This window comes from Drosophila santomea, chromosome 2L, assembly GCF_016746245.2.
Source record: "Drosophila santomea strain STO CAGO 1482 chromosome 2L, Prin_Dsan_1.1, whole genome shotgun sequence".
Taxonomy (NCBI): domain Eukaryota; kingdom Metazoa; phylum Arthropoda; class Insecta; order Diptera; family Drosophilidae; genus Drosophila; species Drosophila santomea.
In genome coordinates, this window is record NC_053016.2 from 19,003,367 (window position 1) to 19,027,473 (window position 24,107).

At 42.4% G+C, this 24,107-nt stretch overlaps 5 protein-coding genes across 16 annotated transcripts; 4 read left to right on the top strand and 1 right to left on the bottom strand.

Annotated features, from left to right (window-relative positions):
• The first annotated feature begins 233 nt into the window (after nucleotides 1–233).
• On the top strand, nucleotides 234–1,874 carry LOC120445698. 4 transcript variants are annotated; one of them, XM_039626274.2, is made up of 6 exons: nucleotides 234–411; nucleotides 489–683; nucleotides 751–901; nucleotides 970–1,116; nucleotides 1,166–1,345; nucleotides 1,399–1,560. In XM_039626274.2, exons 2-6 carry the CDS (start codon nucleotides 571–573, stop codon nucleotides 1,429–1,431), a joined length of 624 nt encoding a protein of 207 aa, XP_039482208.1. In that variant the 5' UTR covers nucleotides 234–411; nucleotides 489–570; the 3' UTR covers nucleotides 1,432–1,560. The 4 variants fall into 4 exon arrangements, with proteins under 4 accessions (XP_039482208.1, XP_039482218.1, XP_039482201.1 ...); XM_039626284.2 differs by having other exon boundaries at nucleotides 236–411; nucleotides 1,166–1,303; nucleotides 1,399–1,558; XM_039626267.2 differs by having other exon boundaries at nucleotides 239–411; nucleotides 514–683; nucleotides 1,166–1,303; nucleotides 1,422–1,874.
• On the top strand, nucleotides 1,822–7,899 carry LOC120445678 (chondroitin sulfate N-acetylgalactosaminyltransferase 1). The gene is made up of 5 exons (XM_039626237.1): nucleotides 1,822–1,918; nucleotides 5,383–6,443; nucleotides 6,592–6,728; nucleotides 6,797–7,099; nucleotides 7,159–7,899. The coding sequence occupies exons 2-5, from the start codon at nucleotides 5,405–5,407 to the stop codon at nucleotides 7,300–7,302; spliced, it is 1,623 nt and encodes a 540-aa protein (XP_039482171.1). The 5' UTR covers nucleotides 1,822–1,918; nucleotides 5,383–5,404; the 3' UTR covers nucleotides 7,303–7,899.
• On the bottom strand, nucleotides 1,913–4,811 carry LOC120445724 (synaptobrevin). Of its 3 annotated transcripts, XR_005615780.2 has the most exons (5): nucleotides 4,658–4,811; nucleotides 4,334–4,390; nucleotides 3,253–3,590; nucleotides 2,754–2,970; nucleotides 1,913–2,301 (listed from the first exon to the last, which is right to left on the bottom strand). XR_005615780.2 is itself a non-coding variant. In XM_039626295.2 (4 exons), the coding sequence occupies exons 2-4, from the start codon at nucleotides 4,378–4,380 to the stop codon at nucleotides 2,225–2,227; spliced, it is 462 nt and encodes a 153-aa protein (XP_039482229.1). In that variant the 5' UTR covers nucleotides 4,381–4,390; nucleotides 4,658–4,810; the 3' UTR covers nucleotides 1,913–2,224. The 3 variants fall into 3 exon arrangements, 2 of the variants coding, with proteins under 2 accessions (XP_039482229.1, XP_039482240.1); XM_039626295.2 differs by lacking the exon at nucleotides 2,754–2,970 and having other exon boundaries at nucleotides 4,658–4,810; XM_039626306.2 differs by lacking the exon at nucleotides 2,754–2,970 and having other exon boundaries at nucleotides 3,253–3,518; nucleotides 4,658–4,809.
• Nucleotides 7,900–9,298: 1,399 nt separating the features above from the next.
• On the top strand, nucleotides 9,299–13,875 carry LOC120451546 (keratin, type I cytoskeletal 9). Of its 6 annotated transcripts, none has more exons than XM_039635333.1 (5): nucleotides 9,299–9,454; nucleotides 11,549–12,029; nucleotides 12,094–12,205; nucleotides 12,605–13,024; nucleotides 13,486–13,875. In XM_039635333.1, the coding sequence occupies exons 1-5, from the start codon at nucleotides 9,437–9,439 to the stop codon at nucleotides 13,688–13,690; spliced, it is 1,236 nt and encodes a 411-aa protein (XP_039491267.1). In that variant the 5' UTR covers nucleotides 9,299–9,436; the 3' UTR covers nucleotides 13,691–13,875. The 6 variants fall into 6 exon arrangements, with proteins under 6 accessions (XP_039491267.1, XP_039491277.1, XP_039491286.1 ...); XM_039635343.1 differs by having other exon boundaries at nucleotides 12,094–12,163; XM_039635352.2 differs by having other exon boundaries at nucleotides 13,460–13,612.
• Nucleotides 13,876–17,819: 3,944 nt separating this feature from the next.
• On the top strand, nucleotides 17,820–22,357 carry LOC120446743. Of its 2 annotated transcripts, none has more exons than XM_039627880.2 (4): nucleotides 17,820–17,968; nucleotides 20,055–20,217; nucleotides 20,812–21,118; nucleotides 21,297–22,357. In XM_039627880.2, exons 1-4 carry the CDS (start codon nucleotides 17,867–17,869, stop codon nucleotides 22,117–22,119), a joined length of 1,395 nt encoding a protein of 464 aa, XP_039483814.1. In that variant the 5' UTR covers nucleotides 17,820–17,866; the 3' UTR covers nucleotides 22,120–22,357. The 2 variants fall into 2 exon arrangements, with proteins under 2 accessions (XP_039483814.1, XP_039483805.1); XM_039627871.2 differs by lacking the exon at nucleotides 17,820–17,968 and adding an exon at nucleotides 19,298–19,982.
• The last annotated feature ends 1,750 nt before the right edge of the window (nucleotides 22,358–24,107 follow it).

The window sequence follows — 24,107 nt, forward strand, 5'->3', positions numbered from 1 at the left end:
ATATGTGAGGCTCGCTAGATAAAATGTGCGAACTCTGAACAAAGACGTATGTATAATCACAGTACGCTCGATTCACAAATTATCAAGTATTAAGAACTTCAGTAACATTTTAAAAGCAAGCACATGCTTTCTTACGCAATACAAAAACGTACATCGTCACCTTTTTAGAGGATTATATTGGATTGATTTCAAAAACCTTTTCAAGAAATTCATGTTCGACTTCATAGAACATAGATATCTTGGGTTTTTTAGGAATGCTTTCTAGGAATACAAAAGCATTCCTTGCAAAATGTAAAATGGGAGTTAGTCAGTTACACAACATACGGGATCCGCCAAATTACCACATGGCCGTACTTTGCTGGTCATTTACGCGCTGCACGGGAGTTCTAACACCACAAAACCAACCGGAAGGTAACGATTACCGTCCAACTCCCAGCTACCGCGATGCCGCTGGCGGGCAGAACAGTTGGCATTTATTTTTCTGATAGTTTGATGTTTTTCTCATAAATTTAGATGTGAATCGAAACAAGCCACTCCAGAATCAGTTTCAGACCTAGAGCGTCTGTACATATGTTGCGCGAAGACGCCCCACCGCGCCAAAAGAGTTGGGTGGGACCCACATACAGAGTAACCATAATTATGCTGGTCATCGGACAGATTCAAGTCTCGGTGGCCATGGAGATGTGAGTAGTGGTCCTTGCTCTTGCCCTCCGGCTTTTGACAGACCTTTAAATTGGTCTCCGTGTTCAGCTCGCCCCTCAAGGAATTTTTTGGGGAACGATACTACCTCAGTCTTGTGCAGTTTGTCATCAGCTTCCTGTCCATCCAGCTCTACGGATTCTTTTACCACATCATCGCTAAGAAGCCTATGTGGGTACGGGTATTGGCGGGCCTCTGGACGGTAAGTATGAGTATATGTATGATCTCAACTGATGGTATGCTTTTCGAATGACCTCTTCTGCTCTCCAGTACGAGGTGAACACCTTGTCGATCATGAAGCCCGCCAAAAGAGCCCCTTACATAAGCCTCATCCTGTCCATCTTCCTAACCTTCCTCATGATGATCATCAGTGTGATATACGGAAATAAGGCGGTCAAACACCATAAGGGCCTTTTCGTAAGTGATGAACCTGTGTGCCCACCGTCACTTACCCCCTTTACCACAGACTTCCCGGCACAAAGTGATCCTGTGGAGCGAGCGGATATTTGTCCTCACCTGCTTTGGCATCATCGTGTGTGCCGAGATGAAGCGTGTTATCATAGAGTTTCCTACCCTGCTAGTATACACTATTCTCTCGAGCTTGGTAAGCCTCAGGAAAACGAATCGATACACCTATTTTCCTAGGGTGCTGAGAGCGTCTTTTCAATCAGAGTAATCATTTTTAAAATAACCACGCAGTATTTCTCCAATTCTGCCCGCAGTTCGTCATAGTCTTTGCCGCTTCCATGCGAAGGCCGAACTTCTACCGCCAGGAGTCGGAAGCAGATTACATTCTGATCGGCCAGCTGTACTACCTTAACTGCTTTGCTCTGTACATGGGCTATGTGTGGACGACTGCCTCGTTTATAGAACTGATGGAATGGAACGCGGACATTCATGAAATATTCGTGTACCTGTTCTATCGGAAGGACATCGAATGAGTGGGACGCATGCGTGGACTATCGGAACAGCTGGGACAGAATGTTTACGCGATACGAGGCTGTTTCTGTGGCAATTGGTCAGTAGCTCGATGTCGATGGGGCAAGTTTGTCTGGGTGGCGCGACTGCTGTCGTCGTGATTCGATTCGGTTTGCCGGAAAATCGATAGCTGTTTTCTTGGCACGCGCATCTTAAGCAAAAAAGCTGAATGTAAATAAATAACACTGTCCGCGAAACGTTTCGATAAAACTCCAATGGACTTCATGGGATCGGCTTAAGTGTAGGTGGCATGATGTATTTTTAATTGGATGACATACACGTATATATAATTGTATATATGCAATACACATTAAGGGATCCTCTGGTCTCGGCTACAACACGTAAAAATGTTATGTTTAACATTAAGATTTAATAATTACATTCTGGTTAAATATATGCTATACGCAATTTTAGTAAGCTTTCCTTATGATTTTCTTCTCCCTTTCTCTTATTGCGCGAAAAGACCAGAAAGGTTTCCGTCCCAGTTGTGTTTGTTTGGTCCTTTTCCAGTTCGTATCCAAGTGTTTACCTCACTCCCTAGAAGGCTTTAGTGCGGTGGCGCTTGGGTGATGGCCTTGTTTCCTCCACCACTGCCGCTGTCACTGCTAGACGGCCACACGGACACTAAAAAGGGAAACAAACAGTGTCAAAACTATGTTTATATCAGATTCATCGAGTTCCGCTTCATATTCTGTCCAGCAAACACCTTCTCGAGATAATATGAAATTGTTTTTTTAGGACGTCTAAACATGATTCAATGCGTTTAGTCGACGAAAGTTTCCTGGAGTTATTAATTAACTTCTTTAAAAGTCAGCTTTTATATTCCCGATTTTTAAACGCGCGATTAATTTGAATTAATTCATAATGAATTTTTTCAAAGAACAGTGCCTCAACATTGCACTACAAGTATAATTATATTTAACTTCTTAATAGCTGTGCTGCTACTACATACAGATGTATGTATGTAGTTTATAGTTTACACACGTACGACATGAAGGTTCTAATCTTCCCATACTACAGACTAAACAAATATAATAATAATTAACACTTAGGACAGGCACAAAAACAACAATTACCTTGGAGCTTTCGAGTTGCTTAGCTTAAGACTTTTATAAAATATAATATACAATTTAAGGTGTATATAGTAGGAGCCAGTACACGTTCACAAGCGTGTTTAATGATTAATTTGAACCTTAACTTTGCTGATTGGAAAACGGAATTACATTATTTTTGAAGGCTTTGCTTTTGTTATTCTGTAAATGTGTGTTTAATTGTATCAATTGAAAAGCGACACTGAAAGTAAACAGAAATTCACAAGGGGTTTTTATCAGTACGGGTAGGAGTATCTGTTATTGGATTAGTTAGCTGCGGGCAGCATGGACAACTGGTTAGGACCGAAACCACAGGTTGAGCAAGATTAGGGCGTTTGCAGGGCGTCGTCTTGCGTTATAGATATAACAATACCAAACCAGCCACCTAGCTACACTACTGATCTTTAGCCTGATCGAGAAAAACCGCAACCAGAAGCACCAGCAAAAGGCTAAAGCCGAAGCGGTATGAAATCGATCGACTTACCCAGAACGATGATGAGCAGCACAACGGCTATCACGCCCAGAATGATCATCATCTTCATGTTGGCCCACCACTGCTTGCGCTTCAGCTTGCCGGCTTGCTGCTCAAACTGGGAAGCTCCCTGCTCCAGCTGATCCGCACGCTCGCCCAGCTCCGATAGCTTCTGGTCACGCTCCAGTACCTTCTCCACGTTCACACGCATAATCCCGACCACCTCGTCGACCTTGGCTTGGGTCTGCTGCAGCTTCTTTTGGGCCGCATTGTTGTTCCTGATTTGATGGTCCCCAAATTGATTGTAGTTGTCGTTATTCGCGTTCGGCGGTGGCGGAAGTACGGGAAAACTGTACAATATTATGTGTGTTTGGGGGATGCTTACACTTATTAAGAGCAGCAGATGGATCATCAAGCTGCACCGCACAAAAGCATGAGTCTTGAAGGCTGATATACGCCATACATTATCGTTGTAGTTCTTTTCTTTGTGAGGCTAAATCAATTTACCTTTCACGTTTTAATAATGGGACTGTGTCCTATTAATATTTTCTTTCTTCTCAAATATCGGATAATCAGAATAATAAAACCTCACAATCTTAAGTGTTGTTTAAGTTCTCTAGATGTTTAACAAAAACGATGAGTAACATACATTTGCTTTTCAAAAAAGTTAGATGAAACATGCTTATGTATGTATCGTAAGCATTTATGATTAAGGAATTATTAATCATAGTCCCTCCTGAATATAAGCTACTGCCAAATGTTTAAAAAAGTTTAATAGTAATATAAGCAATACTTGTTTGATATTCGATACAATAGGATTTGCCATTTAACATAAATATTCCAAACAAGTTATCAGCTGACTACACTATCCCACCTTAACTGAAAGTTTTCAATAGAACTAATTGACTTCCAACTACAACTGAAGATAGCGCTTAAACAGCATGACGTTTAAGGTATTCCGAGGTCGGAAAGTAAAGCCTGAAGACTACTTCCGGACTAATGTGCCCCATTTGAGTAAGATGACGTCACGCGATGGGATTTTCCTCGCTTTTGTGCGCTGAGCCTGTTGATTCGATGGATTTCCACCACTTACTCGTTGTTGTTGGATCCAGAGGGGGAGGGGGCTTCGTTGTTCTCCATTGCGAAGTTGCTGCGGGAAGAAAGTGAAGCAGGGAAAGGCCTTTATTGGATGTCTGGTCGTACACACACCAGAAATTGCTTAGATTACAGGTCGCCGAAAAGGAAAGAAAACAAAACGCAGCACACACCTTATCTATTCGGCCTATGAATCACTCGATTGAGAGAAATGCCATCACCATCACACGAAAAAAGAACTTGTTGCATGCCGCACTGCCAACAAACGCTGTTTACATGGGTGGACCACCACCCTCGGCCACCCACCACCCCGAGCACTCACCTTGACAATGTGTCTGTAGAATACTGCTGTGTATTTCGGGTTTTCCACGAAAAACTGCGGCTGCTTTTTTAATAGCTCTATTTTTTTATAGAAATATCAGCTTGTGATCAGTGTGACCGTTGAACTATTAGAGCTGGAACCGAACCGATACGTTATCGATACTATCGATGTTCACTGAAAGCCCCTCGTAAATAAACATATTTAAATTTATTCAACTTGTAAAAAACCTGCATTGGTACATTTAGTGTGGATCGGTACTGAAATTATTCAGTTCCAAGTGTGAGGCAAAGGTTAAAAGCACTTGCACTTGTTATTCAATTTAGTTCGTTGCAGGCGTAGTTTGATGTATACTAAATTTATAACAGTAATTTAATTAGATATATTTTATTACTTGGATTAAATATGCAGTTCGCTGAAATCAAAGTTTTTTATTCTAATTTACATTTAATATTTTTTTACTAGAGATCAGGAAAAATTATGAATAGCACACTAATAGTAAAGTAGCAAAGACCAGAACCACTGAACTTTTCTACCGAGCCATGTATATGTAACATCTAATATTAATGTAGAGTTCGAATGCTATGTAGAATATTAAACACTGCAAATTCGTCGCTTTATACATATGTATATAAAGATTTTGAGTTTTTTGCCTTTCTGCCAATAGTTGTGAAAGAATCTTAAAGGTGCTATAATAAATAAAAAGGATGGGACAACATTTTTTACAGGTCTGGCAAGGAACTATGGAAAATGCATAACTCCCTGGTGTCCAAGTTGCTGCTGCGGCTTCTGCTGCTCTTCGCCTTGGTGACAGGCGCCTCCATTGTGGTGCTCACAAAATGCGGATTCGATGAACTGACGACGAGGGAATCTCAAGCCAATAATCCGAGCGAATCTAGCGGGTTCAGTTACACCTTAAGCGAAAGGGAGGCGGAAATTGAGCGTCTGAAACAGGAAGTCCTGGCTCTCCGCACACAAATCCTCTTTCTGCAGAATAATCGCAGTACTGCCAAGCCATCCAATGGCAGTCTTCAGTTGCAGGAAACCACCGTGGGGCCACCAACCGCTCCACTGGCTCACCATTACGACTGCAGCAGCTATATTCGCAAGCAGGTGGGCGCCGCAGAAATTTTACATGGACTGCCGCTGAACAACGAGTACGAGCTGATACCCTACAATCACTTCACGTTCACCCGGGTATATCCCATCGATTTGGGCCTGGGAAAGCGCGTGGTGGAGAAGCCCATCGGCTATCGACGACGTGACCTCATCGAGGCGGTAAACAAAGCGCTGGAGAGCCTGAACAGAAATCACTCAGTGAGGATACGAGCCAAGGGAGCTGGTTCAGCAGTGGCTTACTCCTCGGATGTGATCAAATACACCCTGGATGACTTCATCGAGGGCATATACCGCAATGAACCCACCACAGGCACCCAGTACGAGCTGTACTTCCAGAGTGTCAAGCACCAGGCGAGTGCTGTGCGGAGAGCCCTGGTCATGCGACCCTTTGCTCCTCTGCAAACGGTGCAGCTATCGGAGCTGCCCCCCAACGTGGATAATGGTAGTGTCCCTCCAACTCACAGTCCGCCCATAATCCACGTGATACTGCCGTTGGCTGGGCGCCTGCACAGCTTTCGCAGCTTCCTGAAGATGCTCGCCAAGCTCGAGGATCGTCGGCTGGAGCTCATTGTGGTGTACTTCGGAACCAGCGGACTAGGGCAAGCCAGGAACCTGGCTGGACGTTCCACAAGGACTCAGTTTCTGGCACTCAATGAGACTTTCAGTAGGGGTAAGAACGGCTATTTTTAAAATGATTACGTTTTGACTTACTTTGCATTGTTTGGCCCTTATTATATTTGAATGTTATTTGGTGTTAGTTGAGCTTGCATGTTTTTATTAATAATATTGGTCGATAGTAATAGTCGTCTTCATTACAGCCAAAGCATTAAGACTGGGAGCAGAGCACATTCAACCTGCTGCGGAAGACGTGCTGCTCTTCATGTGCGACGTGGACATCATGTTCACGACCAAATTCCTGGAGCGCTGTCGCTGGAATACCGCGCCCGGGAAGAAGGTAATTGAAATCTATGAGCTATTTAGAAATATATTTTTAATGCATTAGTACCTCTTTTTAATGCTTAGGTCTACTACCCCGTGGTATTCAGCCTGTACAATCCGCATGTAGTGTACTCTCTGCAGGGCAAACCCTTGCCCAGCGAAGAGGAGCAGCTGGTGATCTCGAGGGACACTGGATTCTGGCGGGACTTTGGCTACGGTATGACTTGCCAGTACCGCACGAACTTCCTAAAGGTGCGCGGCTTCGACGAGGAGGAGATTGTAGGCTGGGGCGGCGAGGATGTGATGCTATACCGAAAGTACGTCCGATCCAAAATCAAGATAATCAGGGCCACCGATCCGGGAATCTTCCACCGCTGGCACACCAAGGTACTGTTGTACCCCTCAAATTTCAACCCCCTGGAACTACAAAATTCTCCGTTTTACAGATCTGCTCCAGCTCCCTGACAGCCGATCAGTACCGCGCCTGCATTCGATCGAGGGCTTTGAACGAGGCCTCGCACGCCCAACTCGGATTCCTGGCATTCCGGGATGATATAGCCGCGGCTAATGCGGCAAAGATCACATCTTGATACTCGACTATCCCCCACGTATCCCCAATCGCTTGGCTTCTCTATTTAAGAGTGTGTGAAAGGAGGAGAGCAGTGATATAGCTTTAATATCAGGACTTTATACTCAGTTCACCCTATTACTCTATTGCGTTTCATTATACAATTGTGTGATTTTATTTTTATTGCCAGCCAAGTATTATTATTAATTCTACGTCTTGTTTTAGATAGAATATACAATATTGTGATATATATTTTGTATGCTTCAGTTAATAAGTTTTTAAATCTATCTTCACTGAAAAGAGCACTGCCACTACTGTATCACACATGCAAACTCACGTACTTACTGTAGGCCATAAGGTATGTACAACTTGAGACAATAACTCGTATTTAGCAGAATCGTTGAACTAGCTTAATTGTTGATCTTAATGCGCCCTCGAGGGAGCCACATAAACATAAAAAACACAAAACTGAGGACAAATCGCACTGTACACATACACATCACAAGTTGTTCTTCCATGAAGCGAACTAGATGCAATCTCCAAAGCCCAAGAAAATATATATTTACGAGTACCATATCGAATATGTATCTCAAACTGAGCCTAGCAATTCTGCCAGATTGTGGCGGGCTTTGTAACAACTAAATTAAATCGTTTAATTAAACTTGTCGCCTGGTTGTTGTTTTTTCGCCGGTGGGTTATGCTCTTTATGGACAATGCCAACGACCTTTGCCTGGGGTTCAGTGAGCATGCAGACGAAGAAGGTGTTCCGTGGCGCCACTTCCATACCTCGGATGTACCCCTTCTCACCTCCACTGCGTGAATAGTTTTTGGCGGGGTAATTCGTCATGCTCGATGGGTAGATTCTTCTTCAGCAAATTGATTTGATATAACGGTCCTCCACTTTTAATCCAAGATTCCCAAAATTATATTGAAATACTTTTGCAATTTGTCTTTACTATTTACATCTATATAAAAGGAACTGTAATTAATTTTAATAACGAGTTTTCATAGTAGTTGTATACATTTATAAATAATAAAGGCATGATTGAATATCTAAGTACAAGTTGAATGAATAGATTTTTTCAAGCCCACGTATTTATTTCCTTTCATTTGTATATTTCCATAAAGGTATTAGTAGCAGGTGTCAGTTGTAAAAAATACACAGTTTTTAAAAATGTATAATATATTTTTTTTAGTTAGCTTAAAGTACGCTGTGTTATTCCAATTTTGCAAACTATATTTACAAATTATTTGGTTCAAATGAAATCAAACTAGCATTCTCCTTAAATAATGCATACCAGAAGTTTATTTTCGCATATTTAAATACATTTTTCTGGTTTAACCTTTACCGCTCATCTTAAATTTCTTTAAGGGTATTATAAGTCTCTGGCAGACTGCACAATGTTTCCTAATTTGGGACGTCTTCAGGTGGAAAGTCTTTTCACGGTCACGGTCGCGGATTATGTAAGCGCTGAAAAGTGTTTTGTTCCAGTGTTGCCGGTGGAAATGCTAATCTCGTGCTGAGACCAAAAATCATGCTGAGATCTTAGTCACTGAAATGCCGAGAAGTTGGAATAATCCGCGATAATTTCACAGGAGTGTTCTGGGGGCATTACGCAACAGACGCATAATTAGCTCGCTTCTCGATGAGACAATCAAGGCGTTTCTTGGGCACATCCTCCTCGTCATTCTCCGAAAGCCAAACTGACCATGAAACGAGAGCACAGCACGCCCCAAGGTGTTGGAGCAGGCGAAGTGACAAATCGACGTCCCGTCCCAAGCCAAAAAGTCTAAACATGAAAACACTGGCTGCCAACACCCTGGCCACAAATGCCAGCGAACCACAGCCGTCAGCAGCACAACCACCGAAAACCAAGCCACCATTATTAGCCACGATGATCCGGGGCTGGGATCGCGGTTCAGTGCTCTCGGCTCGGGCAGAAGCACAGCTCGGGTTGGAGTTCAGATAAATACGGATCCATCGGTTCCGACCACATCATTCGCGGTCTGTCGCCAGTTCGAGAAGCTTTGGCTCGTTGTGATACAGTGTGAAAGGATACCTCGGCTTCACCCCAATTTGGAAAGGCACAACGCGTGCCAGGTGCTAAATTTGTGATCGATTCGGTGGATTCGGAGCCAACTGACGAGGGAACACCATGCGTGCTATAATGTTGGTGAGTTCGAACCTGATGGAATTCTACTAAGGATTGGATAAAGGCCTAAAACATATGAAAATAATTAGTTGCTGATACAGGTCTGGGATATTTTGTAGCTTGAATCGGCAGGAAGTTTCCATAGCTTAACACCTCAGGAGGTATCCTTTACCTATGAACCGTATTAATAACTTGGAAACTAACCAGCGTAAAAGCGGATTTTCCTTAATATGTATGTTCATTTTTCTTTTAAAATTTAAAAATTTAAATTTAATTATACTATTTCTAAATTATTATTATATCTGCTTTAATTTTCTTAATTCTTTCTGTATGTAATTGACATATGGATTTATTTTTATTAAACCAATTTTCAACGTTAATATATTTGAACTACTCTCAAAGACATAAATTACTGATCTCCGTTTGTTATTACATAATTAACATCAGAATTATTTATTCCTTTATTCTCACAATATATTACTTCGATTAAAAGTGAATTTATTGAATAATTATTGAAAATAAAATATAAGACACCTATATGTTGTATCACAATATCCCATATACATTATATCCCATTATCAATATACCCTAAGATATTTTCAAAAGCCTTTTAAATGGAACATAAATCAGAATCGGACAATTATTGTTTTCTTTTGAAAAGAGATTTCTTATAACAAAAGTTTAAAAAAGGCGGTACGTATTTGATGTATTTCATCCCCCTGCCAACATAGTTCTGTTTACTCGTGGGACTCAATACTTATTCGGACCCCGGTGAAGTCTTATGCAACTTTCGTAGAACCCATTATGCAACCCCCGAAATATTACGATTAGGTTATGTAAATTTGGGCAGACCAAAAACACGAAATCTACTGGAGCCCCGAAAAAGCCCATTCATACGTTTTCGATGGCAACGACCGGCGTTCAGCGAAACAATTTGCCACATTCATATACTCAGCTTTCGGTACTCGTTCGAAATATAATTATTCTAATGAAGTTGGCCAGAGTCAGTGACAAGTCACGGCGATCCATTCCCCACATGCCAAAACCAACACCATCGGCCTGGCCGGAAGTTGTTCCTGATGCTTGGCTAACAAAGCGTGGCGGCCAGCGTGGCTAGCAAAATATTTTCCATGATTAACTCTGCCCGGGCTGGCCATTCTCGATTTTTTCGGCTTCAGCGTGTACCACTGGAGTTATGATTCCGATTCCGATTCGGAACCCAAATCTGATTCATGCAGCCATGAGCAGGGCTCAGAAATGATGTCAATGCTATGTGGCCAACCCCGAGTACTTGGTGCCGAGCCGCATACTTCTGGCATGGCCCAAAATCCATTGCATAATCGCTGGGGGAGCTGATCATATTTCACGCCGACTGGCCACACGGTGTTGTCGTCCGTTTTAGTGGTGTTCATCTGTGGGCGGAAAGCGCCTGGCTCAGAGCCCTCCTCAATTACGCTCGGAGGCTGCCATGGAGCACTCTGTTTTGGCCCAGTTGGCCGCTGAACCGTGAGATATGCATTGGCTGGCTGATTCCCCAGCTTGGCCGATTGCGATAGGCCGGGCACTCAGCGGCAATTAAAGCCAATCAGCTAATGGCGATCGCGCTCTGTTTTGGTTTTCCATACGCCAAATTACCTATTACCCACAGAACATATCTGCTTATTTGAGTGGTTCGAAAGGATCTTATCTGTGGCTTTAGAACTACATCAGTAAAATCATTCGAACAAATGGTATTTTGCTGGAAGCATTTTCACTTCGGTTTATATCACATTAGATTATGCTGTTCTTTCCATAAGCGGTTGAATAACCAACAAATGCATTAAACCCTTAAGTTTAATCATTAAATAATTTGCAAAAGGCGCCAGTCAAATGCAATCAAATAAAGAGTTGAGCATAATGATGCTCGTTTAATTGATAACAATCATTTTTATAGAAACTTGTATTTATTTATCCTTTGAGTTCACCTAACACAAAAGTGGCCACTCATGTCATTGCCTATAGAAAAGAATAACAATATAACAAAATATGTATTTTAAATAATTACTTTAATAATTACTTACACTACACAAAAGATATAACTAAATATACATTGTGTTACACATTTGTCCGTATTAGATATCCTGTCTGGCGCTGCTCGTATGTGTCCAGGCAGCGGTGACAGGACCCGAAGCTCGTTCCGGTGGGGACTCCAAGGATCAGCAGCTGGCTACAGCGAGCGTTGGAATCCTCGACTCCGTGCTCCGAGGCAAGAGCCGCCAGTCGCGATGCGTGAGGTGCTACGAGGATCGGGATCGAGATCGGTACTACAGTGGGTACTCCAGTCGGACGGGCGACGATGCGCGCGGTAGTGCCTGGTACTACTCCGGCTACGATGATCGCAGCAGGGATCGGGACTACGATCGCTACTACGATCGCTCCCGTTATTACGAAGACCGCTATACTCCGAGGACCTACGATCGCTACGAGGGGCGCGGCTACGATGACTATAGAAGGGGTTCTGCCTATGGAGGATCCTACGATCGGGAACGCGGATATGGATACGACAACCGGGATCGCTACTACAGTGGTGATCGCTACAGCGAGGGGTCTTCCAGAGGTATGTTCATGTTTGCTATTCTAAACGCTACCGATCGAAAAATCTCCTTAATTATCTCTTTTAGATCGCTACTACGACCGCTCGAGGACGGGCGGCTATGATCGCTACGATCCGTACGATCGCTACTACTCCAGGTATGATTTTCGCAACTATCGCCCTTGGGATGAAACCTACAGGTATCGTCGCACTCTTTTGTGTTTATACATCCATGTTGTCAGCTATCCGTGTATCTGTACGGCTTCTATCTCTGAGTTCCTTTTGTTTTACTCTCTACTTTCATACAACAAACGCAACACGCAAATAACAACTACCACACCAACATCATGTACAACATGTACTACAACATGAACAAAACACCACACAACTACAACCACATCTACAACAACAACAACACTGTGGACACTGCGGACGTTCGACGGCTGGCAACTCCAATCGTAAAAACCAATCCGAAATGCACCACAAAAACTGCAAATGCACTCACTAACTTGCGTCCGCAAATCCCGTATCCGCCCCGTTGACTCCCAACCGACTACCGCTTCCGTATCCGCTTGCCCAACAACTTCGATCGGATCCAGGGGACAGTCCGGTTTCGATAACTCCGGACGTGGCTACTACTTTGCCACCGACGAGGATGAAAGCGATAGGAGTCGAGGAAGTGGCTACTCTTACTCTAGACCGTCCTCCTCAATGAGTTCGCCCTGTGGACGCATCTCTGGAAATTGTCCCTACGCCAGTGGCTTCAAGGTCACCTCACCTGCCATTGGAAGCGACAGTTCGCGAGTGGGCGGCCACACAAATGCCCTGGGCTCGGAAGGGGGTCCCGGCAGCTGGACTTATTTGGGGGATCAGGACAAGGCCGGAGGGAGCAGCAGTGGCAGCGGCGGAGGGAGTAGCAGCAGCAGTGCAAGTAGTAGCAGTAGCGGCTCAAGCGGCAGCGGCAGCGGCAGCGGCGGCAGTCGGGAACGGGAACGGGACAGGGAGCGGGATGCACAGAGGTAAGTTGCAGTGGGTGCTGCCCCTGCAACAGCATCATGCACTCAGACAAATAAAGAGGCCTTGCGAATAGGGAATTCAATTAAACTGAAAATGCAATTATCCTGAGAAATAGTATTGTCTTATATGAAGTTATTTGATTTTTTTAAATTAAACTTCTGTAATAAAGGAGTTCTTTTACATCTTTCAATTAAGAATGTACATAAATACTTTTAAAAAGCATTACTCGTATAGTTCAAGTATACCACATACTTAACATTGAATATGCACCTAGAAAGCTAGCAATACATTTAAGAAACTTGCGTCACTTTTCTCAGAATAGTTACCTTCAGGTAGAAGAATTCTTGTACACATGAGGTTGTTTATTTGTTACTGAGTGCTCCCACAGTTTTTCCCGCACGGAGTCGGCTTCGGAATCGGTCACGGCATTAAGATAGGCTTGCCCTCTTGTCGCCCCTTGTAGCTCTTCCTATGGTGGCCGACCACGTCCTCTAGGCGTAAGCTATCTGCTTGAACGGGACGCGGATACTCCGTCGGATGGCCCAGGAAACACGGCGAATGCTGCCGGAAATGGTGGAAGTAATGGTGGTGGTGCTGCGGGGCAGAGCATGCCCATCCCAGCTGCCCAGACAGCTGCCGAGGGAAGTTCCGGCGCAGCTGAGCAGTAACTGGACAAGGACGCAGAACCATAGCCAAGTCCGAGTCCTGGGACGGATGCACTGCAGCGACTGGGAGAGACACCCGCCCGGTGGGCGTGGCTGGGCTTTGTGTATCCTACCGTCCGTATTAATGTGTAATCGTAAGCTAAGTCTCCAAAGAAACTATTTATGTGTGGCACAGCTTTGCTCAAATAAACCATTTTCTAAGATCCTCAAAAAGTGACTTAATTTTAAGGGGAATTTAAATAAAGCGACGTTTTCAATTGGGAACAGAGTTTATTTTATTGTTCAAGTTTTTAGTGCTTAACTTAGAGGTAATACATTCACTTTTCGTTTTATTGAGTAACTCCTATTGAGAGACCCAGAGCTTGGTTTAAAAAAAACAATGAAACGAATAAGATATACAAAATAAAAACATAATAAATAGTAATATTGATATATATAAAGAGAAATAAATAAGTTAAAAATTAATTGAAAATACATAAATTGATATGTAAACAAAAGAAACAAAAAAAAAGTAAAATTGATATATAAAAAAATTGGATAAAATAATATAGGTGTCTCAAAATAAATAAATAAATAAAAAATTTATTGAAATATACATCAGTTGTTATATAAACAAAAGAAACAAAAAATAAAAAGTAATATTGATATATATAAAGAAAAAATTCGAAATTATAAAAAAGGTGTTTCAAAAAAGAGACGCTATTAAAAATAATAAATAATAAACTGAAAATTCGTTTAAACAATAAATATAAAAAAGGATAGCATAAATTTACAATGCTAAAAAAATAATATTTATAAATATTATTGATACAAAAAAATAATAATAAAATAGATAATCAATGGAATAAATTGAATATTATTTATACAACAAATATAAAAAGGGAAAATTTGAATTTACATTTTGCAAAGCAGAATAATATTTATAATAAATGTTGAATTATAATAAAATAAAAAACCAATAGGAAAAAATCAGAGCGACAAATATTTTTTACCAAATAATTATGCATAAAATGAACTTATCAACTAAATAATATTAATAAAAAATTGATGATAAAAAAAATTTGCTACACGAAACTTTTATGATACAGGAATAAAAATATTTAAACTTAAAGTAAACTATTACTAATAAAATAAATTATAAAAATAAATAAAAACGAGAATAAAACATTTATAGTGGGAAAACACAAAAAATTAAAAACCTTTGTAAAAAATAAAATAAAATGTACAGAAATAAAAATTAAGTGAACACAACAAAGTAAATAACGGGGATGAAATTTTAAACTAATTATATTTATAAGAAAGAGGAAAAATAAAACGAGTTTTACACACAACAAATATTTGATGATAAAATTTTAAAAATATAAAAATGTATATACAATTTTGAATGAATAATTAAGAAATATAAATAAAACAACTTATAAAAAAATGCTATGAAATCATAATAAACAAACGAATATTTCAAAAATAAGCAAATATATTTAAATTGAAATAATTAAACTATAACTTGAATATTAATTCATAAAAAATAACTTAAAAGAAAAAATAAAACAAATAATAAGCGGTGAAATAAACCAAAATAATTTATATAAGAAAACATGAAGTGAAAATTGCTTTCAAAAAATAAATTAAAAGAGACGAGAACATAAATTTAAAGAATAACATATATAAATATAAAGAAAACACTTACCAAATCCAAAATTATGAATCTTAAAAAATCAAAATCAGTTAGGTATTTTTAAATAAAATAAATAAAACTGAAATAAAAAACTGAAAAAAAATCAAATGGAACAAGAAAATCGAAACAAAATCGGAAATTTTAAGCTCAAGGCCCTCGCGTATAAATAATCTCTTTGCAACAAAAACATGCCTTGCTATTGGCAATATACATTGAGTAAGCTTTCCTAAATTACAAATTTAATAAAATGGAAACCTTAGTCGGAGATATTGTTAGACCAACAAATTTATAGCTTTTAAATTTGATTAACAAAAAACATTAACACAACAAAAAATGAGCAAATTAGGAAACTAAAAAGGCACAAATAAATTTAAAACTAAGCTTCGTTTTTTAACCCGGAAAACATATTGTCATAAATGTTGGAAGATGCTGTTTTGTTGATAGTTGCGTTGATCATCGGAAAAATTTTCAAGAATTCTCGATCTGTTTGGTGGTAGATTATTTTTTAGTATAGAAATATTTAAGGTTTTCTTGGAAGCTCTACCATAGTCAGATTTGGTTATGCATTTGGATTTTTTATGGGGATCAATAAAATTTTCGGATCCTAAGTGGTTATATGTAGTAATTTAGACCGAGTAGGGAAAATTGCAGAATTCAATGGTTTATCATTAAAATTATTGTTTTTTTTTTTTTAATTTGTTTGATTGTATGTTTCCCTTTTGTAATAGGTCCATGAGCGTGTGACTTTTCCGTTTTGGTGTCGTCAAGTCATCTTTTTATGTGTCCAGTGTCACAAACTTTCTGTATTTATTTATACGGCGATCATACAGTGTGCTGCACCTCAGTTTCTTGCTCATTGGTTTTCTGTTCGCAGGATAAACTTAAATACCAGTTGCATTTTAGTTCCTGATGCTTTTATCGTAATAAACTTTTGAATAAATTTTAATCTGTATATATTTCTGCCGACTGCTTTGTACAATTGCTCAGTGCTTTTAAATGCTTTGTAAGTATTTAAGTAGTATTTCTGCGAAAAACAAGCTGTTGCACTTTCTCAATCGATTAGTTTACCAGTTGAGTACTTACAGATTTCCATGGGTTGGACCAACCTTGCGAAGTTTTAATTATCTTTAATTGAACTTTAACCAGCAGCTAAGGCCGCCACAGCAACGGTGGCGGCTCAGCGATCTTCGTATCGAGGTCGTAACTCTATGTGACTTTTCACTGGACTGTGCCGCAATGCCGATCGGATCGGTCTTTTATACTGTGCCAAATGAAAAATCCACCACCATAGCACCACCATGGAATACTTTCGCATGACGCAGGCGTGCCGGCAGAGGGGGAATCCAACATTTTGGGAGGGGTACGATTCTGGATACTGGGAAGCAAGAACCGGGTGCGTGCCGCTGGGCCATAACAATAATAAAACGAGGGTTAGGCCCAAGGAATGAATCGAATTGAAAATGCTTATTTCATTTTATGCTGGTATGTCGGCACTGTCCCCGCGATCGCCTTACTTCTTGGTTTGCTCTGGGATTCCGATTCTCGGTGGAGGGTTGCCGGGTTAAGTCACCCCCGGCTCAAGCGACTCCGTCGACTTGTGGGAACCGAACTGATCTAGTGCTACCAGTTGAGTGCATAGTAATTAGTCAAGATTTCGCTGGTTCGCTTTCTCACGCTCCTGGGGTCTTTTGGTCTATAGGTGTATTGGTCCTTTGGCGAAAATCTCCCCGAGAAAGGTGTTCACCCAACTGTTTTCTCAAGGAACATAACAAAGCACTTGGAATTGGATTTGGATTGGGATTGGGACGGGGGTATCCGCATTGGGGTAGTTTTTGGGCTGCTCCTGTGCCAGTTTGGTGGCTACTGGTAGTTCAGTTATGCTGGTTGCGTTTAATTTCATTGAGGACTCTTGTGGGATCATCAATTGGTGGCATTACATGATTTCACTACTGACAGCATGCGGGCTGGGAATGAGCTGAAGGTGCAGCTGCGCGGAAAGTGGGTCCTTTGAAAATCCAGGAGATATTGCAGTACTTAATTGGGTTCAATAATTGATATAACTGTTAAATCTTTTTCCGACCAAAAACGTTGGATTAAAAGTCCGTCAAAGGAAGCAATCCCTATATAGCTCCAGAAAGTCAAAACAGAAAAAGATAACCTATCAATGGTACATTTTGTTATTTTTGTCACTATAACCAATGAGTTTATTGACATGAACTAACAGTTGCTTAGTCCCATCTGTTTTATCCACTAATAGGCTCGTTAAAAGAGAAGCAACCGTCGGTTTCTCGGCGAAACTCTCCAACTCTCCAAAACTGTAAAGCACACAATGCATGCACATAGGTGCGTATCAATTCCGATGATAGCACACCTTATCAATGGAACCGAGCTGATTAAACCGGGAACTCATCGGCAGGCAAGCGCACTGGGGCTCAGTTCAGTTCCACTACGTTTGGAGAATAGTTCGGTGCTTTAGTTTCGCGATTTTCCGGCAATTCAGGAAAATGCGTATACCTGCCTTCTGGCATCGTCCCAGGGTGACGCATTTCGCCTTTCTGATCTTTATCGTATATGTTTTCCTTCTCTTCAGCTATAAATTCCTACAAGTGAGTGTGACAAATTAGCTGCATTCTGTTAGCTACAAATTGACCTTGTCAAAAACACATCCGGTGCTCCTTAAATACTTAATGGTTTGAATAATTAATATTTCGCCTATAGTAGAGCGACTTTGAAGAAATACCTAAACAAATTCGTTGTTTTCATTCGAATATGTCGTGAAAATAAGTGAACAGTGCGGCAAGTGCTATGTTATGTGGCTAAAGAAAGGTGTAAAACGGTTACAAACCTTCTCTGTTCATAGATAACAACAATTCTTGCTTCCATCTATGGTAACAACAATACCAAAGGCTTCGCGTTTTATGGGACTTTAAATTCCAAAATACCGCTGAATTTAAAGCATGTGTGCTAATCCAATTGTTGTTCGAGCTATTCTTAAGCAAGTTCGATTTCACTAGTTCGATTTGTATTCAAGCCAGTTGGACCCACTGTGCCGGATTTATTTTTAAAGAAGCATCAAGTGGTCAACGCCTGCGTTCACTTTCGATTCCCCTGCCCAAGACGAATGTATGAAAAGCGGCAATTATACATAAACATGTGTCCGAATAAAAGGAAGGCGCTTTGTGTGCGCTGCCACGCTGCCATGCTTCTATGTATAATTGATATATTTTCATTCTCAATAATAAAAGTGGAGGATGTTGGCCGTATTAACTTAAAAATAGCACGGAATAGCGACGCTGACTCACTCGGAGCGGCAGACATGGACATGGACACTCCAATCGTGAGACAAGCGTACAATTTATTAAATGCCCCTCCACCCACCACCTACACCCACCATCCAGCAACACCCACCACCCACTTTTGGGGGTCTGGAGTACTTTTACAAGGCCCTCGAAGCTCTGCCGCCGTGCTGCCGCTGCGCAGCCGCTGCGCTGCCGGCGGGTGCCGCCATTTGATGACAGCGTTTGTGGACTGAGGCGCCAGTTTGATGCGAGGCGTGCGTTGATTAACTTGTTGCATTCGCGTCCTGGAGAAAAGCGGACAAGCGGAATAGGGGAAAGCGCTTTCCCCACCCACATCGTTAGTGCACCGCAGAAAAAAGGGCATAGAAATTAATTTACTCGACAGAACAAGGATTAGAACTGTGATACATACATATATGTGTAGCTTTCTAGATTGATATAGACCTGCTGTTTGTGATAATATTAGTTCATACCGTATCAAAAAGTTTACAAAGCTTATAGTACCATTTTTAAATATCCATCATTTTCTCAATTAAAATCAGCCTTGTAACTATTATAACGATAGTTAGTAAAATTAAGGTTTTAAATATTTCTTGTCTCGATCATCTTTCTTATATTTAAATACAGCCTTTGACGGTATTTTACATCAGTTGTGATACGAGTATAGAAGATCCGTTGTTCTGTTAGAACCATTTCAAGGTGGACCTGTGGGATTAAGAGCATATAATTTATCGCTCTATCAGAACGAGTGCGCTTCTTTCTACCAGTTTGTATGAGCCATAATTATTTGCGTATTGCGGGGCGCCCAGTGAACTTGCGGCTGGGTCGGTCAGTGGTGCCAAGGTGGTGTGCTGGTGTGGTGGTGGTTGCCAGAGAACGTCGAGGACGGGCGGCAGTCGATGGTGATGACACTGGAGGGACGGCCCCACAAAAAGGCAGCAACAACCACAGTCGAGCTATCGCTAATCGATGGCCGGCCATCAAGAGCGCTAAGCAAATAAGCAACAGGAGCCGCTTGGGGTTGCAGACGGAAAGCCGGGCCCCAAGTCCGAGAATCAGAAGACCCGAGACCCAAGACGTCGGCTGCTCAGTCGACGGTAGCGCCATTCCACGCCACGCGCAGCGCAGCTAGAAAATAAATAAACAGTTTTAGTTGCCGTCGGCGATTCCTGAGGAGCGGAGTCCCTGCCGCAGTGTTGTTCCCGCTCGAGCCATGCTGGCCGCCCCGGAGAACCGATTCCAGCATGTGTACTTCGCGCTATCCGCCCTGGTGGCCAGCGCCATGCTCGTCCTGGTCTACATCTCCATGCGCTCGAGCCTTGTGAGTGCATCGGAATGCCTCTCGTCCCAGCAGCGATCCTGTGACTCATGCCCTTGGCTCCTTTTCTTGCAGAACGAGCGGCTCCGCGAGGATCTGGCCAAGGCGCAGCGACAGCTGATCTTCGAGAGGCCCAATCCGCACTGGAACTACAGCAACAGTTGGCGCAGAATAGGTAACTCCACGCTCAGGCATGAGATCTACTCGGCGTACTTCGATGCCAGGACGGATATCGTAGGTGAGCTTACGATATGAGCGTGTTCTTCATAGAACAGCACCTAGAATTATTATGGCTCTTTAAAATATTCCCATTTAGAAGTCTTTAATCCTAAAATGTAACCTTGTACCCTTTTAGAGGGTTCTAAAATTAGGGTCATATGTTTGTTATATAGTAAATACCCAATACAATATATATACACTCATGCTCGTCTAAATATCCGCCCGTTTTTACACATGGTAGTAATACATAAATAGCAACAGAGAAATGATTGCCCTCTACTTTCGATTATATGCGTATTTACTTGGATCATATGTTTGTGAACATATATTTTAGGAAAATCTACTGCAATAGAAACAATCTGACAATTTAAATAAGATGAATATGAAAACCGTTTAGTGTAGATTCGTTATTCTTTCAACTATAATTTCAGAAATTTATAAGTCAAATTTGTACTTGCACACGTTTAGTTTTCATTAGTCTTTGTTAGATCATAAAGCAGCATCAAAAGAATGAACGGGCTTCAAACGGAGCCAGTTCAGACTGCAGAATAGCCATCATATTTTATACCAATTTTAAATAAATGTAAATACTTATGGGTTTCCTTTTCCGCAGGCCATGTACGCATGGACGACGAGCAGATGACCATTGGTTCGCTGCGCATCTTCGCCATTCTGCCGGAGCGTCTGCGCGACTCCACGATAAACTGCATCGTGCGCTTTTTGGACTTCTCTAGCCAGGAGATCAAGGCCGAGGAGGCGGGGGCCATGCACGATGTGCACAACAACACCTTTGCGGCGTGGAGCATCATGTGTCCGCTGCACGCCTCCCGCCTCTCCCCCATGCGTCTTCCCCAGGCGGTGGCCTTGGCATACGCGTCCAACCGACTCAGTCACCTAAGTCCCACCTTCATTCAGATCAGGTGAGTCCACTACGCATTACACCAAGAGTCCACTACGCATTAAGGTGCAGTTAACCTGCAGCACAATGATAACATTTTACAGAATTATTTTATAAATATATTATCTTATATTTGGTTAGGTCAAAGTTTAAAAGGTTCGAAATCGCTCTCTAACCTCGTTTTTAATTTACTGCCACAGCTATCCCCGTAACATGACCAATATGTTTGGGCGATCTCGTCCCACAATCTCCGTGTGCGTGGGTCCCTTGCACGAGAACTACTCCAACGTTCTCAGGCTGGTGGAGTTCGTGGAGATGTACCGCCTGCAGGGTGCCACCCACTTCTACTTCTACTACGTGGAGGCCAGCGAGGAGGTGCGTCGTGTTCTGGAGCACTACCAAAGGATGGGTCTGGCCGATGTCTTTGAGTGGAATGTGCAGGCTCACATGCAGGATGTCCACTACGCCGGAATCGTGGCGCAGTTCAACGACTGTGTGTACCGGGCCAATGTGGTCGACAACTTCCGGTACGCGGCAGTGGTGGACCTGGACGAGGTGGTGATGCCGCTGAAGCACAACACCCTGGCGGACTACCTGCGTCAGTGCGACGAGGGCCGCACCGCGGGCTTCGTCTTCCGCAACGTATTCTTCCACCGGCGAGACAGTAACGACACCTTCAACGCCCCCAGCCACGTCCTCAACCGGCTGCTCTACACCCAGTCGAAGGTGCGGCGAACGCTGGAGGTGATGCCCGCCTACATACGGAGCAAGGTGGTGGTGAATGCCAGGGCCATTGTGGAGATGGGCAACCACCAGGTGTACCGCTCCGCACCCGGATACGCCGACCATGTGGTGCACCCCACGGTGGGACTACTGTTCCACTACCGTGACAAGTGCATCAACTGCAAGATGGTGCTGATCGTCGACTATACGGCCCGGAGATTTGGCTCGCTGCTCTTCGATCGAGTGGACAACACGTGCCTGGAGGTTTTTCTAAATCGCGGCATCTGCGATCTGGTGTAGCCCTGCCCTCGAGAGACGCCCCCTAAAAAATACCACAGATCTCTCGGGTCAGTTGTGTTCGTGGCCTCAGACCGTCGACATGCTGAAGTTCTGCTCGCTGCGGAGGAGTAAGGAGCCAGCGATTGTGGCTCCCAAAGTGGCCAAGAGTGTACGACAAATTAGAATAAGTCCTTGCCGTTCCCATATAAGTGTTATACCGTAATAAAATGTGCTTTAAGTGATTTGTGATGTAATCCGAAGTGTTTGGTTTCCATTTCTCCACACCCACACCCACACCCACATCCACGTCCGCCACTTTACCCATTAGTCATCGCTGCGCCTGAAGGATGTCCCGCTGAACGACGCCCAACTGATCCAAGTGCTCCAAGCCCAGCGGGAGCGAGGACCTCTGATTCTGGCCCTGAGCAGGTGAGCAGCTCGGAAGGTCTTCTCGTTGCGGTGGGAACTCCCCCTTTTTCATTTTTAGTACGGAAAATGCAGCGCGAACTTGTTGGAAGTGCGGAACCCCCTACGAAAACCGTCAGGTGGTCGAAAACGGAACAACAGGTGAGCTACAGGTGGTGGGTGTTTTCTATTACAACTAAAACCTTGTAATATACTTTAGTGGAATTAAGTATTAGCCAAAAGCGACTTTTTTGGTTTCGGAAAAGCATAGCTGCTACTCGTCTATGCCACACAACTTCCTCCCCTAATTGCTAATACCATACAAATCGGGCCAACCATTCAAATTCTGTTTCATGACAAGTACTCTCAGGGGGATTTTTATCGCAGCCGAAAATCGCTGACCAAAAAAGAGGTTCTACATTTTCTAGGGCGCCCTGGGGAGTGACGAATCACCCTTTTTTAAGATTGAATCACAATGGAGGCCATTTGAGAAACTCATAATCAGTATAATCAGTATGAGCACAAATAGGCATCCTAATTCTATTTCTATCGAGACATAAAACGCAATTAAATAAATCGCATTTTGGTTTATCATGTTAAAGCGGTGTACTTCAAAAACTAATAATCGAAACATTTAGTACATTCTGTTATACATTGTAAGTTGAAACGGTCTACAATAGTTGCTAATTACTTTACCTAAAAGGAAAGCTCATTTTTGTTATTCATAAAACATGCCACTGCATAAACGAAAACAAGACCATAAACAGTTTAGTGGGAAAACAGAGAAGCAGAGCGGAGAACGGAATAGCTCAGTCCCTCGCAAATGGTATTGGAAAAATAATAACTAACAGTGAACGCCAAGCCATTTCAGAAAGAACCCCTTTCAAGGAAATATCCCTACAACGCCCCCACTCCCAAATCCCCACTCCACGCCGCTCTTCACCGTTTCACCCCTCCTGACAACGCCTGTGGCCATCTGCTGGAGCTCGACGACGCGTCGATGACAATGACGCTGGCATTATGTGTTTACGGCGGAGTATGACAGGCGGGGGATGTGTGAAAGGGGGGATAGTTTCCGGAAATATGGGAATTTGGGGGAGGGACGACCCCGGCATTACAGAAGGGTGCGCAACGAGTGGTCACTGCCTAAGCCGGCAAGAACTAATAAGCAAAATAAAAGTCCTCAAAAACCTAGAGGCGATCAAACAGAAAATTTAAGTAGAACATAAATATTTGTCAGCTAGTATTGAAACAAATTAACTTTCTAATCCATTTAAGTTCTAAAGTAATGTTTCTATTAACAAACCTATTTGTTATCTCTGCTGATAAGAAAACAAAATTATTTCGCTCAGGACCAAATATTTAAAATGTACTTTAGTATGCCTAGTAATCATTAATACCGCCTCCAAGAACTTCCCAGGCCCCCCATGACCATTCTCACCGCCACCCGCTATGTCGTCATCGTCATTCATCGACTGCCTCCACTCCAGACATATAGACATATAGACATATGTCTGTGCCTGTCGACCAGTGACTACACTGTGAGTATTAGTGAGTAGTGTGAGCGATATAGCCCCATCCACACAAGTCCCAGTTCCGATTCC

Excerpts from the sequence above, each read along its gene's own strand:
- LOC120445724 (XM_039626295.2), bottom strand. The coding sequence starts at position 4,380 with ATGGAGAACAACGAAGCCCCCTCCCCCTCTGGATCCAACAACAACGA. Across the intron at positions 3,591-4,333 it reads TCTGGATCCAACAACAACGA|TTTTCCCGTACTTCCGCCAC; the intron begins GTAAGTGGTGGA and ends AATATTGTACAG. Across the intron at positions 2,302-3,252 it reads GCTGCTCATCATCGTTCTGG|TGTCCGTGTGGCCGTCTAGC; the intron begins GTAAGTCGATCG and ends TTCCCTTTTTAG.
- LOC120446743 (XM_039627871.2), top strand. The coding sequence starts at position 19,875 with ATGCTGGCCGCCCCGGAGAACCGATTCCAGCATGTGTACTTCGCGCTA. Across the intron at positions 20,218-20,811 it reads TGCCAGGACGGATATCGTAG|GCCATGTACGCATGGACGAC; the intron begins GTGAGCTTACGA and ends CCTTTTCCGCAG. Across the intron at positions 21,119-21,296 it reads CCCACCTTCATTCAGATCAG|CTATCCCCGTAACATGACCA; the intron begins GTGAGTCCACTA and ends TTACTGCCACAG.
- LOC120451546 (XM_039635333.1), top strand. Across the intron at positions 12,206-12,604 it reads CCTTGGGATGAAACCTACAG|GGGACAGTCCGGTTTCGATA; the intron begins GTATCGTCGCAC and ends GATCGGATCCAG. Across the intron at positions 13,025-13,485 it reads AGGGAGCGGGATGCACAGAG|CTCTTCCTATGGTGGCCGAC; the intron begins GTAAGTTGCAGT and ends CGCCCCTTGTAG.
- LOC120445698 (XM_039626267.2), top strand. The coding sequence starts at position 571 with ATGTTGCGCGAAGACGCCCCACCGCGCCAAAAGAGTTGGGTGGGACCC. Across the intron at positions 902-969 it reads TATTGGCGGGCCTCTGGACG|TACGAGGTGAACACCTTGTC; the intron begins GTAAGTATGAGT and ends TCTGCTCTCCAG. Across the intron at positions 1,304-1,421 it reads ACACTATTCTCTCGAGCTTG|TTCGTCATAGTCTTTGCCGC; the intron begins GTAAGCCTCAGG and ends TTCTGCCCGCAG.
- LOC120445678 (XM_039626237.1), top strand. The coding sequence starts at position 5,405 with ATGCATAACTCCCTGGTGTCCAAGTTGCTGCTGCGGCTTCTGCTGCTC. Across the intron at positions 6,729-6,796 it reads ATACCGCGCCCGGGAAGAAG|GTCTACTACCCCGTGGTATT; the intron begins GTAATTGAAATC and ends TTTAATGCTTAG. Across the intron at positions 7,100-7,158 it reads TCCACCGCTGGCACACCAAG|ATCTGCTCCAGCTCCCTGAC; the intron begins GTACTGTTGTAC and ends TCCGTTTTACAG.